This window comes from Falco peregrinus, chromosome 5, assembly GCF_023634155.1.
Source record: "Falco peregrinus isolate bFalPer1 chromosome 5, bFalPer1.pri, whole genome shotgun sequence".
NCBI classification, from domain to species: Eukaryota; Metazoa; Chordata; class Aves; order Falconiformes; family Falconidae; genus Falco; species Falco peregrinus.
Window position 1 is genome coordinate 28,338,063 of NC_073725.1, and position 19,828 is coordinate 28,357,890.

The 19,828-nt window shown below is 39.6% G+C and overlaps 1 protein-coding gene across 2 annotated transcripts in view; it reads right to left on the reverse strand.

Moving 5' to 3' along the window:
• CNTNAP2 (contactin associated protein 2) overlaps positions 1-19,828 on the reverse strand; it is a 1,162,992-nt gene that overhangs the window by 453,636 nt on the left and 689,528 nt on the right. For both annotated transcript variants that reach the window (XM_055806132.1, XM_055806133.1), the window contains one exon: positions 16,979-17,150. In XM_055806132.1, coding sequence (XP_055662107.1) covers positions 16,979-17,150 — 172 coding nt within the window. The remainder of the gene's footprint in view (positions 1-16,978; positions 17,151-19,828) is intronic.

The window sequence follows — 19,828 nt, forward strand, 5'->3', positions numbered from 1 at the left end:
CATATTTTAGGATAATAAATCACGTATTTCAACAGAGACACAGACTTTTTAAAAAGTATTTCACATTACAGTGATTGGTAACTGTATTTTCTTTTACTGCTTGTACTTCGGTAGAATAAAATAAATGAACCCATATGTATACATCAGTTAGGTTTAAATAATACATGAAGGTGACTGGTAGTATTAAAAAAAGGAGAAAGCACATTATTCAAGGACAAAATTCTGTGTGTTCAAATGTATTTCTAACATCAAACAGTAGCATTATACACTTATATCAAATCAGGAACTTTACTTCTTTCAAAACGTAATTATACTGTTCAAAGACAACTACTGTGTACTTTTATGAGGCAGTACAATGCAACTACACTTTGCAGAGCACATTTCATACAAACTGCATTATGAAATGCACCACTGAGATAAATAATAGTTACACAGTCAAATAACAAACAATAGCAGAGAGAGAAAAACATTGTCATGAGAAACGGAGAAGAATATATTCTGTAAAATTTGAAAAGAGGATAGAGTCAATAAGACAGATATAAAGGCATTTCTAGGAGGTAAGAACAGTAAAAAAAAGGCTTTCAGAACAACTAAAGTAAGACTGCATAAATAATATACACGAGGTTGGTACTGTGTAAGCAGATGAAGGAGACTGAGTTACAAAGAGAAATAGTCATAATTTATTTTCTGCCATTTTCTGAATAATTGTCTTAAGGCCAGTGAAGCATTAATCACTTGGAACATGCTGAAAACCACCAATGCAATACTAAATATGAAAAATTAGGATGGCAAGTCCATGCTGTCGATACTAAATGCACAAAACAAATGTGTCATAAAAGGTTTTTTGATCAAACATTGGAGTAGTTAGCTTTTGATATTATGACTGATCTTGAGTGAAAACAAGAAGCCCCCAGAGGAAAGTGAGTATGTTTAAAGACTTGTTGCTGTTCTCAGAGGTCTTGAATCAAACAACTGGATATTAATAAAATACCAAAAATTATACTTGATAGTCCCTTGAGCGATGCTTCAGATGAGTAAATTTCATACAAAGGGCACAATACCATGGAACAGAGATATCATCATAGTATTAGCACAAAATATAATTTAAAAAGGTAACTAGACCTTCAGAGAGGGTGAAGGAGAAAGGAGCATCAGTACGTTCTACGATGAACAGTGTTGAATCTGAGTCTGAGCAAGACGTAATTTTCTTCATGGAGCTAATGATTTTGAGGTCAGCTTGTGTAATAGCACTGAGTCTGTTGCTGGAGTTTAGTGAGCAACTGCAAAGGAACAGTCAGGTAGAACTAAGATGTATAGTACCGTAAAAACTGCAGAAATTGTGGTATTGAAAAGGCAGATCAATCTCTCCAGATACATAAGAGAAAAAGAACAGATACTGCCTTTCATGCTGAAGTGGAGAGAAACATGTTAGGAGTTGGATTTCTTTTTTCCTGCAGAAATCTCTGTAGCTTGGTATCCTTCCTTTAGTAGAAAAGTGGAAAGACTGGTGAAAATAATAGCTACCCTCACTAAAACTGACAGTGAATTTCCAGCTTTGATTTGCAGAAAAGGAAGTTCATAGATAGGGTCCATCAAAGACTGTCCTGTGCATGCGTACACACTGACAAGCACCATCAGCTGTAAAATGTCTAGACAACTTTTGAACCTCGTAAGGTTTAGGAATTTGATCTGAAAGGTATTCAGCTTTTAATAGAAATACAGGAGGATGGGTCAGTAACATCATTATACAGGAAGCAAACATCTTAAGTGAAAAATTAGCCTTTCAAAACTGTGAGGCTGAGTAAAATGAGAATCACATTGAAGGACTTTCCTTAGAGTTATCTATCAAGTTTCATATCACTTATGAGTCAATCTCTTTATTTAGTACTAATTTCATTAACTACCTGAAAATGAACAAAGAGAAGAAAATTTTGCATAGTGTTTCAAAATGCAAGTAATTCTTCCCTTTAAATGATAACTCCCCACATAATACAATGGGAGCTATTTAATGATTTGAACTCTGAAACCCAAAAGACATTATATTTCATATAATGCACCAGTTCTTCTTAAAAAAAACCCTCCAAAACATTTCCCCTGCAATCACAGTATAGCAAGCAGTAGTTAATCTATCGATCACAGTTAAGTCAATATTTCTGAATAGCATTTCACAATGTTGCCTTAGAAATGACTGCTATGTAAATCTATATGAGAATAAGGATGGACTGATATAAATCAATCAAAAAAATCCTTCTACCGACTTGTTTGAATCACTCTTTGAACAATGATCTACAACAGCTCCTAACATTGATTATAAGAAATCCATACAGTGTCATACAGATTGATCACAACAATCACAATGTTGTGACATGAAAAATTATAAGGACCAATGAAAACTGTTGTATTCTTTCCCCTAGATTTAATCAATTCTGATTGATAGACCAACTATTAGGTGCCAAAAAAACCCCTGAAGTCATAGTAACTGCTGCCCTCTAACAAGTCTGTCTTAACAATGAAATGTATCACAATGACAGAAAAATAGAGATGTTATTGGCTAAATGCGTGGCGACAGATAAATGCAACAAATGTACATGCAACAATTATCTTTTCAAGACAAAAGTATTGGATTTTTTTTCAAGGCACAAAAGATATCTCTATAGGTCTGAAGTCTATGATACCTTAGAGAAAATGTCTCCTTTTGTTATGTCATGTCAGTTCAGTTTAAATTCTTGACCTAAGGGCCCTTGCAGGCAATTGCAAAGGCTTTCAAATCCTAGGCACAATTACAAACACGCAATGTTTTTCACGTCTAAGCACTGACTTACACTATGGATTTGAAATCTCTTCTTCCCCCCCACCCAGCAGAAAAAAAGTTGTATTTAATTGACACCGGAACACTGAGTTTCTTATTCACCAGCACTGTTTCTAAAAGGGAATGAATGAATGATTGAATTTTCTGCTGAAAAGAAACCCCCAAACTGCTGCCAATGTAAAATGCACAGGCATCATATATATGCTTTTCCTAGGAACCAGACCGTTATCGTGATAGGCTGTCTTTCTCCCTTGTCCTAAACCTAAAAACCAACAGTCCACATAGGTTTCCTTGGTTTTCCTTCTGCTTTGGCTAGTTTACACTGACACAATTTATTGAATAGATATGCCAAATGTGGAAAAAATGGGTGTGCAGGTAGTGTAGGGTACCAACTTCAGCAAAGCCCAACTCACAGCCTGCGGGCAGAAGCTGGCCTGTAAGATACTTCTGCATGGTTTCTACATTTTCCTGAGAGGACAATTTATTAGGCAGCTAACAAAGGACAACTACATAGGCAATTAATAGAGCCTGAAGAGACAGACATTTCTGTCTGGATACGTAAAGTACTCTGAGACAGAACTGGAACCTATTCCTCCCACCACAACGGAGAGGGAAAGAGGGAGCTGAGGAGCCTTGCATGCTATGCTGCTGCTTCTGCTGAAAAATTGATTACCCAGTTGGTTGTCAACACAGGTATGGCTGAAGGCCATGCTTGGACCCCCAGTGAAACAAAAAAGCACATGGGGGGAACTTCAGAGGTGCTAAACAATCACACCAGCTCTGGCTTCACTGAGAATCTTCTAATAAAGACCCTTGTTTAGAGCTTTCACTATGTACATTACTTAATATAGTTTTATTTATGATGACATTTAAAAAAATGTCTGAATTAGTCTCTCATAATAATATAATGGGCCATTTTGCTGGTTCTTCAAAATCCAGCTGGCTTAATTTTAGAGGTCTAATTCAACAGTACAAACCATAATCCTAATAAGCATGTTTTCACCATTTTTTCATTACTGTGATGTTTTATAAGTGTCTTTCACAGAACTTAATCTTCTTCACCAAAATTGTGAATTTTATTAAGCAGAAAATGGAAGAACTAAGTGCCGGTGAAAATTCTGTGGCAAACATACAAGTATAGGATTGATGTAAAACCTCTGTTTTGGGGGGGGGGGAAGGGCGGGGGGGGGGCGGGTTGGGGCGTGTGTGCGGAAATAATTACAACTACGGTGCTTTTTTTGTGATAGATATACTTCACAGCCTGAAAAGTTTTAGAAACAGTAAATTTCAAATACATTTATTCTACCATTATAAATAAGGAATTGTTTCACTAAGAATTCCTCTGAATTAACAGGGCTAGTAAAAATATTTTTTTAATTATTTTCTTTTGGATCACTCAGGTAAGACCTCTCCTTATGTGTACTTAATAATTTTTTGTATTATAACAGGAAAAATAGAACACATTTTCTGCACAGATTTTTTTTCCTTCTTCTGAAAACCAATGCTATTTGTATCTGCTAATCTAGATCTCTATTCAATATTCATTTCCTTTCGGTACTCTCCTCTTTAAAAACAGCTAATATAATCTAATCTATTGGTGGCATTTACAGGGAATGAATGAAGATCTGTTTACCAAAAACTACAGGATCGTATTAGTTCATTTAAACTATTCTTCCAGGAAGATATCAAGGATTAAGCAAGTGGCATCTGACATACATTCCTCCAAGGAATTTTATTCTTTCCAATTTCTCAGAAGAAATCTGGTTAGGTTTTAACTCAATTTCTCATCAAGAATTGCCACCTGCCTTTAATTTGATGCACAACAGAAATCTGCAGACTCACAAATACTGAAGTGCAGAATCATAATCACAAACTTTTTGTACAATAGCTTCAAATCTATTTAACAGAATGTGGAAAGGAAGGTTGACTGTACTAGAAAACAAGTTTGGAACTGGAAAGGCAGAGTTCAAATCCTTGTTCAACCTTAAAGTTTATGTGTCATCTTTGTCAACCACCATGTGATCCCAAAACTGTTTATGTGCCTACTGTGAAAGTTATACAGAAAAACACCATCTGGCTGCTTCCCCACCTAAAGTTTCCATAGGAAGCAATGGAAAAACCAAGCCTCTCTTCACTTAGCCTGCTGTCAAACCCTTCTGTGTCCACCAGCTAATCATATCGTGTGCCTAAGTATGGTGTTAATAGATGCATTCTGTTGTTGGGGAAAATACACAAGCACCGTTGGAAGCAGGGACTATACATTAAGTTCTCCCTTCATTACTACAGATGTGTATGTTCTCATTGGAGGTATTTCTAGGCCATACGTTTCTGAACTAAATCTTTTCAATACCTCTCTCAGTATTTTGGCTGTGGTTAGTCCTGCTCTTTGATGCTTAGGTTTACTTATTTATGCTGCACACAATTCAAGACCCTCACTCAACTGTGCATCCCATTCCCACAGGCAGAGCCACACAGGTTAGTGAGCATTAGTACATGTAAATCCTGTACAGAATCTAGGCCTTAGTCTTTCTCTAGCTGCATTTTCTTTAAAGGAAGATGTTGTGATAAACAACAGAAGTACTGGGATCCTCAGAAATGTTAATATTGCTGGCTACAGAAAAGCGTAAAACAGGTAAGGTGAATCTGTTCTGATCAATATGCTAGTAGTAGAAATAGATTTGATCATATTTGTTTCATTATTAGGCAGTACTCTTATTCTGCAAAAGAGCAGTAAAATCAGATTCTGGGAGAAATATGAGATTGAACATGAATAATACCTTCCTCAATGGATAGGCAGTAATTTTTTCAAAGAGTCTAATCATTAGCAAAGACTTACTACTAGCAGAAATTCAGACACAATAACATAAGCACTTCTTTTTGAGAAAAGGAAGCTGAGAGATACAGAGACAATATTAAGTCTAAAGCATGTAACTAGGTATTATTAGCAGTATTGCTATTGATTTCCAGTGATTTCATAGTTAATCACATTTTTTCCAAGCTTTAAAGAGCAACCTATAACTATTACAAGACTACTTCTACCCTATTAGACTCATAACTCAATTTCTTTAGACTCTCACCCATATGAATATTCTGTGTGAGTTTAATATACTAGTTTTAAAGTTCTAATGACTCCTGAAAAAGAAAGGAAGAATGTAAATCCAGCAGGAACTCTACAGCAAACCAATTTCTGCTAAAAGTCAAATCCCATCCACAAATAGCTAACAGTCCTTATTTGTAGCAGTGTTATGTACAAGACAAACTACTTATTATGGAGAATTTATTGCTTGCCTGTATGACCAAGAGATGGACCTAATGTTTTACTAAGACAGGTTTTTGGTCAAAATCATTACTATAGCAAGCTATTGCCAGATTATGAAATGGGCTTTCTGTGGTTTTAACAACACCTCTTTGTAACAGATCCAGTGGAAATTCTAGTAATCCATCAGGATTGGCTGTCCTCCAGTTTTAGATGCATATACTTCTAATTAACTGGTTGAATTTACTCACAGCTTGATACCTGATTACAAATTCAGAGCTGCAGTCTTAAAACTGGTCATAATCATAGTTGTACTGCACACCAAGAAATGTCTACAACTGTTTTTCTTCTAGTTTCTGAAAAATATTTAAAGCCTATGTGATAACTACTTGCTATAACATTACATCATATCTACCAAGTATTATTAGCATGCCTATTAATTATAGCATATAATCAAATAAAAAGGGATACAGAGACAGTTTATTTGTTTGGATTCTGATTATCCATTTTCTTTTAACAGGGGTGAAAACAGCAGAATGAATAATATTAATATTAGAGATACTCATATTTAAAAAACATAAATGCAAGTGAGAGGATGACGCAATTTTAGTCTTATTTGAAGGCTAAAAGTGATAGTAGGGACATGAAATGTTCTTGAAACAACGTCATAATTTTTTGCACTGGTTAAAATTTCAGTAAACTTTAAAATTGATATGACAAACCATTTTTGGTTTTTTTGGGAATCATCCTATAGTGATCACTTCATTAAGAATAGCACTGTTCATTCAGGAGAAAGTATTTTAATCACATAAAATTTTAATTTTATTTTAATCACATAAAAATAAGCAATCTGCATACATACTATCTTTTTCAGTTATGAACTGATGAAAAGCACTAAGTGAAGAACAACTTGAGACAGTCATCAAAGCCGTTTGGCTTCAAAACTCAGCTGAGTAACCAGAGAGTTATTGTTTCAACAGTGTTATTACAGGATCAGGTCAATATTTAGCATCTAGTCTTGTGAGAGTTGAAATTTCATGTCTAAGACCAAGCTTTGTAGATATCTGCTAAGTGCTCACATCTTCCCAATAGAAGGGTAAGTATAAAACAATAATGAAGCAAGAATGTAATATAAGCTGCACATTCAAGCAAGTCCCCTGAGTAAACTAATACATCTAATTAAAAACAAGCAATGAATTTCCACATAAAGCTTTTGGTCATGACATTCATAAACTATAAATTACTCCATTTGACTAACCTGTTCCTATATCAGTGATGTGGCAGCAGACAGCAAAAAAGCTGAGATTCTGCCAAAACAGCTTGTAACATCTAAATAAGATTTTAAAAGTTTGCCACTTGACAAATTTTCTTCCAATTATTGCCCTACTAATCTTGTCAGATTAGTAAATGTAGATGTGTGCCTCTAAAGTATCAATCCCTCCTCTAGAATGCACTGAACATGAAAATCCATAATGTGGAGCTTCCAGCATGTTCCTGAGCAACACACTGACTCACAGCCATGCTGGCTAAAGCAGGTCATCAGATTTGACAATGCAAGGGTGGAAAAATAAAGTTTTCCCAGCCATATCTAAGGGTCACTCACACAGGAGTTGTTAGGAATAAAGAAGAGTAAGAGGGTTTGATTGTCAGTCAATCTCATATGCCTCTGAATCAACTGCACAGTCTCCCATGTCGGCTCAGGGATTACAGTTACCTGTGATGAGCACAGAATGGGAATGTGCAATCATGCACTTCTTCCAGGCATGATAATTCATCCGGGGAAGAACTGTTCAGCTCTTGACTATACTGCTGAAGTTATTCAGACACAAAGGAAAGGAACTACATTGTTTGGGATTTTTACATTAATAAAAGAATCCATGAAAAACAATCTTCTAGCAGACATTTGGTAATTACTTTGCACAACTGATGCAATATGTGCAGAAAGCTGCCAGACTACTTCTATTTGGCAAAAGAATCTCAACATCCTGATGCAAGTTGAATGGGTTAAGACAGGCCCCTTGGAACATGTCCAAGCATGGATCTGATAGATCAGCAGGCAGAGGAAGGCTAGAGATGCGTTCCCTTTCCAGGAGTGCCCTCTGTGCAGAGGGCTTTTAGGAAAAAGTCTAAGTATCAAGGATTCTAAATTACATGGAATTTAGAAGCTGAAATCTATGTTTAGAGTTAAAATTGAAAATTAATAGGTACTCCATGCATTTTAAGGCCAAGCTTTCCTTTTTGCAAAGTACTCCGCAAGGCAAATTCATGCACAAATAGCACATCCAGACATAATACACTGTGGCTGTTCTAATGGCGATCCCATGCGGTGGGGGATCACAGAATGGGAATGCAATCCTGTAAACTGAAGACCACCATTCCAAAAAGAATATTAAGGTGTGTGAATGCATCCCAAGAAGGGCAACAGAGCTGGGAAAGGGGCTGGACAGCATGGCCTCTCAGGCATGTTTGAGGACCGTAGGTTTGTCTAGTTTGGAGAGAAGGCAGCTGTGGGGTGACCTCGGTGATCTCTACAGCTGCCTGAGGAAGGGACATGGAGAAGGAGGTGCTGAGCTGTTCCCCCTGGTATGCAGTGCCAGGATGCCTGGGAATGGCTCAAAGCTGTGTCTGTCAAGAGAGGGCTGGATTTGACGTTAGAAAAAAATTTTTACAAAGAGGGTGGTCAGACCCTGGACCAGTCTTCCTGGCCAGATGGACATTACCCCATGCCTTTCAGTGATTAAGAAGCATTTGGATAATGCCCTTAAGACCATACTTTCCATCGAGTCAGCCCTGAAGTCATCAGGCAGTTCAATGAGATGGCTGTTGTAGGTACCTTACAACACTAGTATACTCCCATTACATTCCATTTCTTACTCTCACCATGAGTTGAATAACAATAAGACTGTTATTTGCCTGAAAAGCCAGGGATTTCTTGGCTCCATAAACACTTTTAAGGGCACAAATCTGAAAGGTTACAAGTAGGAACAGGATTTTATTCTTCTGATTCTGATACAGAGCCAATGCTCACAAGCACTGAGACAACGCACATGTGTAGCCAGGAGCAGGCTGGTGCATCCCTCAGTTCAGCTGGAAAACCCATCCCTTGCAGCCTGGCATGGGAAAGGCACAGAGCCACAGAGAGGAGCAGCAGGGACACAGGCCAAGCAGTGCCTGCTTGCTGAAGAGTGAGAGCTTCATGAATGAGCCCCAGGACCGACCATGCACAAAAGAGGAAAAAGGTGGTGATCTGAGGTGCCATGAGGTATTTTAAAAAGTATGGCCCATATCGATGAAAAGCACACTTTTTTCATTTGCATATGAGCTCTGCCGCTGTTCTTCTTGGCCAGGGATGCATGGAAAGCGCTCTCGTGCCTGCCCTGCGCTTGCCTTGCACATGGGGAGAGCTGGAAAGTGGCAGCTCCTGATGGGGCAGCGAGCCTGGAGCCCGGCCAAGCGGAGGCTGTTTGGCACCAGGCAGAAGCCCAGGGGAAAGGGAGCCGAGGGCAGAGCAGAGCTGGCTCCTGCCAAGGCTTGCGATGGGCAAGAGAGCCAGAGCGCCAGGGCACGGGGGTGCCTCGGGGGTGCGAGGGCAGCGGGCAAGAACCTGGCCGAAAGGGCCCCGAGGAGCCCTGGCCAGGGGCTGTGCTCAGTGCTACCGAGGAAAAGCAGCAACCTGCGGGGGCCACGCTGGGGGCCCCCTGGGAGCCTCGAAAGCTTCCTCCCCCCGCATGCGGGGCACGAGGCCACCTTCGTGGGGCACCAGCAGCAGGCACCTGGCCAGAATGGCCCAAAGGAGCCCTGGCCAGGGGCCCTGCGCGGTGCTGCAGAGGCAGGCAAAAAACCCCGGGCAGGGACACTTGCTCGCCCACTGCGGGGGAAAAAAAGCCTTCCTCCCCCCAGCTGCGGGGCACGAGAGGCCACCTTCGTGGGGCACCAGCAGCAGGCGGTGACCTGGCCCGAGGGAACGCAGGAGCCCTGATAAGTGGTCGCGCTCAGTGCTGCAGAGGAAGGCAAAAAACCCCCGGGGGCCAGTGCCAATGTGCCCCGGGGGAAAATTCCTTCCTGACCCCAGGCAGCGCTGGCGATCGGCTGTTCCCTGAGCACGTGAGCGGGACCGGCCTCCTCGTCCCACGGGCCGGGCACGCCTCCCGGGAGATGCCCCAGCCCTCTTCTCCCTCAGCCCGGAGCCACCTCAGGGGCTTCCAAGAGTGACCAAACACCCCTGGCCTGATCGACCTGGGGGGACAAGAATCCTTCCCGTGCCTGGCAGGGCACCAGTGGGTGCTCCAAAGCTCTGGGACCCCTGGCAATATCTCTGCATCCCATAACTCACGGCCACTGCCCCTGGCTTCATGAGGAACAAGGATGGTGAGCTCTGCAGCGCTCCTCAAGAAGGCATTCCCTTGGTGTTGCCATGGCTGTCCAGCTGAGAAGGATTTCCAGACCTCAGATGAGCTTTGAATGTGGCCCTGCTAGCAGCCTCGTCCAGGCTCCAGCCTTCCTCCCTGAGCCCCCAGGGAATCCCACCGGCCCCTCCAGGCCTTCCTCTCGGGTGTCTTCAGGCTGGTGCCAGGCCAGTTCTGGAGGATGCTCCTTTTATACTCCCCCGGGGCACTGTGACTGCTGCGTTGCCGTGTGTCGGCGCTGTGACACAGGGTTGACACTGGGGTGACAGGGTCTCCAGGCACCACCCCATACCCTGCCCAGTACCCCTGGGAGGAAGGTCTTTGAGTGCCAGTACTGAGGCAGCCCCTGTGCCCAGCAGGCCCGGGGCGCTGTCCCTGCCCTTGGTGGCCATGCACGGGGCACAGCTGCTGGGCGTCCCTGATGCCTCCTCTGCCGCTGGGCTCCCAACGACAGACCCTGGGCTGTTCCTCCTCTCTCGGGCCGTGGTAGGGACCATCCCTGCAGCCTAGCCAGCACCCCTGTTGGCTGTCAGATTGTCCAGGCTCTGTTTTACATACTACTGCCCCTCAGAAATATACCTAAATATTTACTATCTTAGCTTTTATGTTAGCAAGAACAAGTATATAATATGAAGAAATAATCCACTTGCTTTAGAAAATTATTTCAGTGGCATACAGTTTTCATAATAGAAAGATGGATTAATATTTAATGGTGTTAAAATGAAAGAAGATTCCCCCCCCCCCCCCCCCCCCCTTTTCAGAGTTTATCTAGGATTAAATAGAAGATAACAAATAAGGATTTTGGAGATTTTAAAATGTTTACGCATACAGATATAGGATGATATGTAACCCACAAAGTGACTTTAAAGAGTTTTAGAAGTATGCCCACCACCATCTCAAAAAAATCAGTATGTCAAAAGCATAAAAATAAAATAGTGTTCAAATCATCTGGATTTGAAACTATCCTAACTTGCTTAGACAGCTACTGATTACACTATTTAGTTCTTTAACAATCTGGGTCATTGGTCCTACTGTTTCACACAGGGAACTTCACATGTTTTCTGCCTTCTGTCCATTCAGTCCTACTCCATCCCTTGGTGCTGTTTTTTTGAGTGGAAACTTCCATGATCTAATCAGCATCATCTTCATTTTTTGTGTTGCTGTCTTGGGGAGCTCACTTCTAAACTAATGACAGCAGGAATGTCCAGCCAGTTTCTTGTGTATATCAAAGTGATGCATAGACATCTTCAGTCAAGCAACTATTTTTATATCAGTATCTTATCTCTAAAACAACTTATATTTTAGTTCTCATTGGACTCATTCTCTGTTAAGTTTTGCAAATTATCCAAATTTTTCCAGCTGCATGCAAGGGAGAATGTATATGAACACAATGGAAAACCCAATTAATTCAATTTGTTAGTGTGTCTCCTTTTTTCCTGCCTCCTTTTCCCCTATTTTTACAGTGTTTTCCACTTTATTTTTTTTATTCTTTTAAAAAGTGAGAGAATAGGCATTTTTTTCATAGTTAATAAATAAATAAATAAATATGAGAGGGCCAGCAGAGGGAGAGCACACATGTAGGAAGTGGCTTCCAGCCATACGGCCAGGAGCGTCTGCAGGTTGAAGTCATGGTATGGTTTCAGCTCTTCCCCAGTCCTATTTGACCTCCTTTTTGTGAATTTGTCTTGGGAACAACTCAACTGTAAAGCAGGTTTTTCCTTCCAGTCTGGATATTAGTATATCTTATGCTTCTTATGAGCGTACTACAGGATGATGTCTTATTCCTCACTGTCTGCCTCACCACTGAACTGGCAGAGGAAGGGAGAGAACAGAGAGGAAGGCCAGAAGCCTGAAGTTCATGCAAAGAGCCAGAAGTGAAGAATTGTAAGACTACTTGCAATGATGATTTTAAATTCCAAAGAAATTCTGTCTTGCTGCCAGTTACATTATGGCCATTTTCATGCACCGATATGCTTACTGTGTTTTGTTATTTAAATGATTTATTTCAAATTTTGATTGGCGATCACATAGTCTAGAGCGTGTGGCTGTGTGGGATTAAAGCTGAATGCTGGCTGTCATACAGAGTGTACCACCACAGCAGGTAAGCGATAATCACCCAGAAATGTTCTGCTGCACATATCTGATTACTTACATGAATCCTTTAATGTGAAATTATTATCAAAAATTGGCATCTAATTCATCTCACTGTATTACAAAGGCAATCACACAATTTACACATTCATAAAACACTAGAAGCAGCTAAATTAAAATTCTTGGTACTGCGTTTTTTCCCCCACTTCTGTCATTTCACCTTTTATGATACACAGAGATTTTCATTGAAATTGGCATATGTTCTGCCTAATCTGCAATGACAGATTGGACACTAGATTTTGGAACAATTTTAGTATCTTCTTATTGTGATTTTGTGATTAAAATCCATAATTCTAGCCACAATAACGTCAGACAAGCTTCAGAATTCTCTGACACTGCTAGGATAAATTAGTTGTAATAATTCCTGTTGAATGTCCCATGCTAAAATCCTAAAGTACAACTGTATCATCTGGACTGTAACAACGTTAGTTTGTTAATGATAAGTTAAAGGAGGTGTAGAGAGACCTGTGCTGTCACAAGCAGTACAGCATGTTGATCACTGTGACAACAATGCAACTTCCATTGCTAATAATATTAAAGTTAATTAAGATACAGAAAAAGGGATTATTATTTTTTCTCAGTAGCATTTTAACTGCCTGTAATTGATATAAACATATCTGCATGGAATTACATGCATTTACACTATTTTGCCACTGGTAAAAAGAGAACGTTCCTTAGCTTTGCTGTTCCCTTTTAATAAGATCTCATCTTGTAGTCTTTGCAATAGCAAAATGTTCATGTGAGGAGAGGAAGACTGAAAGTAAGAAGACACTGGTTCAACACCTTTGTCTCTCAAGTACAAGTGCAATATTCTAGCATGACCATTCTTCTAATGTCTTAAAAAATACCGGAACCAAAACTCAGAAACCCTTTCCATATGGGGCAGTTGTTTATCCTGGCAGAGCCTGGGACTTTGGAAGCAGTTACCTCCAGGCAAGTGCAACATGAGAACTCACCACCCTCAGTATCTTTCGTAATGTTCTCATAGAGAGAACTGTCCTTTCCTTGCTATCCACTCTGGCTAATGATGAAAAATGCCACTACTTACAACTTCACATTTTTTCCTCCCAACCAAATGGCTGAAGTCTGCAGTAAGAATAATTCAATGTGACAGCTTATCTTTTTGCCCAGTGGGGGTCTTCACTGAAGTGTGACTATGAAAGCAATTTCCGTGTTGATGATGACCAAAGCCTTTATGAATCAGAGCCAAACAAGATAAAAAAAAAGCAGGAGGATCCCGGTATCATGGCCACAAGTACCTTCCCATTTCAAAGGAAATGAAATTAAGCTAACATATAACACATATTGGATCCTTTAAAAGAAAGCCACATAAAAATGTTAAATATAGTGGCATATTGTAACAGAAGTGCTTGTAAACTCTTATTTGCAGATGTTAGTAAGACAGCCATGAAAATCCAGTCAGATCAAAAGCTTGTTATTATTACTTCTTAGTCAAAGGATTTGTTTTAAAGTGCAAACTAGAAAGAAATAAACTTGATCATGGGAAAACAACGAACTAGATTACACCTCAATCCTTAATCCTTAAAAAAAACAAAGCCAACTCTAAGAAAATTATTTGGACACTATTCTAATGCCTTATCATTATACAATTGTTACTCTGCTTGCAACAAAATCTTCCAGTGCTTAGAAAGCATAGATGTAAGACATATAGGTTTAATTTATATAATGAGGATATCAGAGTCCATGGTGGCAGAAGAGAGAAACAGAGTGAGAATATGTTTATTATCTAAAGAAACATACATACATAAACATATATAAACCACCGTTGTTTATAGTTCTATATCTATGAACTATATCAGATAAATCTAATATAAAATAAATATTAAAGATATAAAGCATAATAATATTTTAATATAGTAATAGGCATTTAATATAATATGGCATATGGAATTATGATGTATGAAATATGTGAATATATATTATCATATGTTATAAAAATAAATACCTTATAAAGAGTAACATCTATAAGACATTCACTTCAAAAGTAAGCCGCCTGACATACAGGAAGCTTTAAATCCCATTTTTCAAAATTGCACTGTAAAGCTCCAATTCTAATTAACTTAGATTGTCAGTTAATTGTAATTACATTGTAATACATTGTGAAAGCCTAATTCTGATTAACTTCACTATGATGATGGAATTATTTCTAATCGACACTGACATAAGTGGGATCAATACAAACTGTCAGATAAGCTTAGATTTATCCACTGGGGAAAAAGCAGAGACTTAATTAGATGTATCTTCACATCCTTTCTTCCAAGGCAGTTTACATTTCTGAAAACAAATATTCAAAATAAAACTAAGCAATTCAATGTACCAACTGCGAACCACAGGAAGCCTAATTTCAGTTGTATGTGAGGAGACAGAGCGAACAAACTTCTTCCCTATGACAGCAGCTCTTCACTGCCTCTTTCCACTATGACTTCAGCCCTCTACAGGTCCATGAGAAGCTGCAATCTAAAGGAGCCTGACATGCCAGAACAACTCACTAGTACGCCACAAAGCATCCTCCTTCACACTGACATTATTGATGGTGATGATGATTATCATCATCATCATCATTATTACCTTGATTTATTATAATAGTATATTTTTACATATATATTCCTATATGTAAGTATACTGGGTCTGGCTGGGATAAAGTTACTGAGTTAATCTTCACAGCAGCCTGTATGGTGCTGTGCCCCTCAGTGCTGGCTAAAGCGGTGTCGGTAACACACCACTGCTTCGGCTGCTGCTGACCAGGGCTTGCACAGTGTGAAGGCTTTCTCTCCACACCCTCCCCCACAAAGGCCAGGGGGATGGGGGTGGGCAAGAGGTTAGAAGGGGACACAGCTGGGACAGCTGACCCAAACTGATCATAGGAGTATCCCACACTACACAACGTCACACTCAGCAGTAAAAACTCAGGGAATGGAGGAGGAAGGGAGGATGTTTAGGGTTATGGAGTTTCTTTTCCCAAACAGCCATTATATGTGCTGAGGCCCTGTTTCTCAAGAAGCAGCTGGACATCTCCCTGCTGATCTAAGTACTGAACAAATGCTTCTTTTTGCTTTACTTGTGTATGCAGGTTTTGCTTCTCTTATTAAATGGACATCTTAATCCACAAATCTTTTCGCCTTCCTTCTATTTTTCTCCCTATCTCCTGGGACAGGGGATTGAGTCAAAGGTAGGGTGGGTGTCTGGCTGCTGGCCATGATGAACCCACCACAACTTATTTACTGAAATCTGATGTTTACATTTGAGGAAGGGAAAGCATTTTGCAAGACCATAGCAGAATGCCATATTTCATTTTTTCACAGTAGCATTTCTCTCATTGAGATTCCTTTAACTTAAAGTAGGAAATTAAAAGTACATTAATTTCTTTACCCTAACAATTCAGATATTTTCTGACGATATCCAGAGTCACTCAGCCAGTGAAATCTCCTTCCTTGGAGATACTCAAACTTGACTGGTCCTTGGCCCTGAACAACTTGACATAGCTTTGAAGTTGGACCTGCATTGAGCAGTGCTTGGACCACAAGAATCCCTGTGACTATTTGCTACCTGGATTATTCTGGGGTTCTAGGTTCTTGTAATCTATGCTTCTTTCAAAGCAGAATTAAAAAAAAAGCCATTTTCAGCTTTCCAGCAGACTTGCAATGGATTTAATATGTAGGTAATTCTCATGATGAGCCAAATTGCCTGCATTCAGGAGTTGGGCTACTTGCTCTTTCCTTCTCTCTCCTAGTGTTTTCTTTTTTACTGACAAAGAAGAAACACTTAATAAGGAGCAACTGATATTAACACAGATAAGTGGTTGAAAAGGTAGGGCTTTTCAGCAAAAGCAAAAGCCTACCATAATTCTGAATTACTCAGTTTGGAAAAAACCAAAAAACACCATGACTTAAGCATTATTTTAATAAAGTTTGAGCATTTATTACATGCACAGTTGTGCATACATGTGGACCTATTTCAGTTCTCTGAAGAATTCAGCGAAGCCAGAAGGCACTGAAGCCAGGAAGCAGACCTTCCACTTGCAAAAAGATCTCCATAAGTCATGTAAGAAATAGAGAAAATCTGTGACTTTTTGTGAGAGTTCCCTCTATTCAAAGCAGCTGTACTATTGACCTGTGAGCTGAATTTGACTTACAAGAGCTTTTCACCTTCTCCTCTGCACAATCTACAACTTAAAGGCATCACCACTATCATCTAAGTATAGTTCCCACTGCTAAAAAGGTAGGACTGCTGTGACACAACCACTGACAGTATCAGAACAACCTTTTCTCTATAACTGTATAATTTCAGAATATGCAGGACATATCTCAGAGTATCAGAGATGACTCAACAACTTACCTGTCAATAATGGCACACATGTCAATGGTGACATTGGCGAAGCTTCCCAGCTGGCCTTGCTCCACTGCGTGCAAATCCACCAGCTGATCATCCACGTGAATAAACTGCATGCATCCTTGAAATGAATGCTGAAACAGCGAGTGATCGGAGTCATTCATCTGTATAGGAAACCCTGCAGAGCAGCAGAATAAAGCACATTATTAACTTCATATATGATTACTCAAGCCAGTATTTTTTTCATAGGAAAAGACATGTTTTCTAGCTTGCGGAAGAAAAAAGGCAAGGTGAGAAGGAAATATTGTACAGTTATTAGATTACATTGCAGTGTTATTGATTTAAGTCATTGGTAACTACTGCAAGAATTTATACAGTACAGCTGATAAGTCTGTCAATAATTTTTGTCTACAGGTTGGAAGTCTGCTGCCTTTCTCCTCCCCCAGCCCTCTATTCATGTTTCTCATTACTTCTCTCTTCATACAAACATTAAGGGAATAGAAAAGGGAATAATCTCCTTGGCTATATTTTAGGAATCACATTCCCATTTCTCAGGTTTTTTCTGAGAAAAAATTATTCCATGTATTCCATGAAAGTGAATTTCCAGTTCAGCATTCACTAGAAATAGGCTTCCTGAGCAATGAATATGTGTACTGCAAACTTTCTGTAAACTTAAAACCAGCCCTAAAATCTAATGTCCTGGCCCACTTCTGAGGAATCTGAGGACATTCTGTAGTATTTTTATTTTTGCTCTGAATACATTCATTTCCCTGTCTTTCTGAAGGCAGTTTAAAAGAGATGAGAATGAATTAGTGTCTTGAGTCAGGCTAAAACGCAGGGAGACAGAGGATGTTTGCATGTAATTGTTTAACTGAATGCCCTTTAGAAGTGAATGTGTCAATTTACTTGCGAAAAATATCCTCTATAAGACAGCGGAGAGCCTCATTCAGTACTTGTAAATCTTTAACAATGAACTCCCTGGAAAAGCTTCAAGAAAATAATTTAGACAGAATCTGTTTGAGAGCAGGGAGAGGGACGGACTAACAACAGTTTATTGGCAAAGCATGTAAAAAGTCTGAAAAACGCATAATGGTTTTATAGATTTCAGCTAGGAAGATGAGTAACCATGCAGCTCTTGGCTGACAAGGGTAAAAAAATCACACACATTTGTTTTGGTACCTAAAACAGATTATATAGCTCCTATTCCTTCTCCCAATTTCCTACCCAATTTGCCAGTCCTCAATGCCTTACTACCTTCTTCACTAGTGGAGACAGGAGAATAACACATTATCAAATTGATATCATTTGAACAGCAGCAGGAAAAAGGAACAAAAGTAATTTTAAATTCTTTCCTGAATACAGTTTATCTTGTGCCACAGAAATAGCTGGATTGGCTAAAAGAGAGGGCAATGAGTAAAGGGCAGAAACAAGCAGCTGGGGCTTGAGGGCAGATGCTGCTTAATGTGGCACTTGTTTCTAAAAAAAACCCAGATACACATAAGCCTTCCCCAAAATATAATTAAAAGCCATTTTAACTGAAAGGCTTTGCCAGAACACTCATATGACCCGTAAGATTTTTGAAAAATTTCTAAAAATCTTGCCTATCAGTGAACCTTAGTGCTAGTAGCTCCTAAATTTCCTTGACTCACTTCAGTAAGCACTCACTTCAGAGTTCACCAGTGGCACCGCAGAATTAATCAAGGATGTTATAGTAATTAAGCAGTGACCATGCTAAAAGTTAGCTCTGACAGGTATTTGAAGAAACTGGGCAAAAACGTGTCCTGAGGTCATATCACCTTTAAAACAAAATTGTGACATTATCACAGGGAGTCATAAACTGCTATGAGAAAGATAAATAACCCTCTCACACTAATAAACATCAGATGGAGAAGGAAAACCTCCTAATTACCTAACTAGTGCATAGTAATTTCATCATACCAACTGCCCCCCACCAAACTTGTGTTAATCCTAGACTGTGGGAACTGTTATTTCGGTAGGCACAGGATTTATATTCTTTTCCCAGCATGTGCAATGGCTAGTGACTTCTCTGAGGAAAAGAGGACAGGGCTTTCAGAAACCTGCCTGCTGTGTTTTTTAACTTGTTCTTTCCAGTGACTGATCAAACTGATTAATCTGAGGCTTCACAGACAACAGTACAGAGAGACAGAAAGTGCAAGTTACTTCTCTGTTGTTTGGTGGATGCAAGCACAACATTTACATGTTCCTGTTAGGTGCTTCCTCCAATTACATTTAAATAGCTCACTCTTTCAGTATAATTGTCCTTTTTTCAAACTGTCACTGAAACTACCCTATAACTCTCCTCAGACAGAACCCCAAACTAACACCAAGCATATGGTCATTCAGAACTTCGGTGCATTGGCAGAGCTGTGCAGGAAACCTGTGTATCATCTTCCAGTTCAAAGCACTTCCACAATTCTTTTAAGTATTAAATTCGAGGTTACCAACACTGAGGTAAACTCTTAGTAACACTCATGTAAACCCAGCAAAGCCAAGGATATTATATGGATATATCTGAATATAATGAAAGATTATCCACCATCCTTCAAGCACTAACGGAAAAATAAGATCAAAACCTAGAGCCACAATTCCCATCAAAACCAGTATGAACCAAATCAGTACTAAGCCATGTGTGATTAGATTCAGCAATATATTCTAACAATTACTACCAAAATTTGATAGCATTTGAGAACCAACCACAGAGGCATTTGATTCTCAACTTCCCTACATCAGAAGTATAATTTCTTGACATACAATATATTAGCACACAGGTAGCCTCTGGGACACATTCTGTACTTTGCTACTGATTGAACGTGCACACAGGAAAGTAGCAGCTAT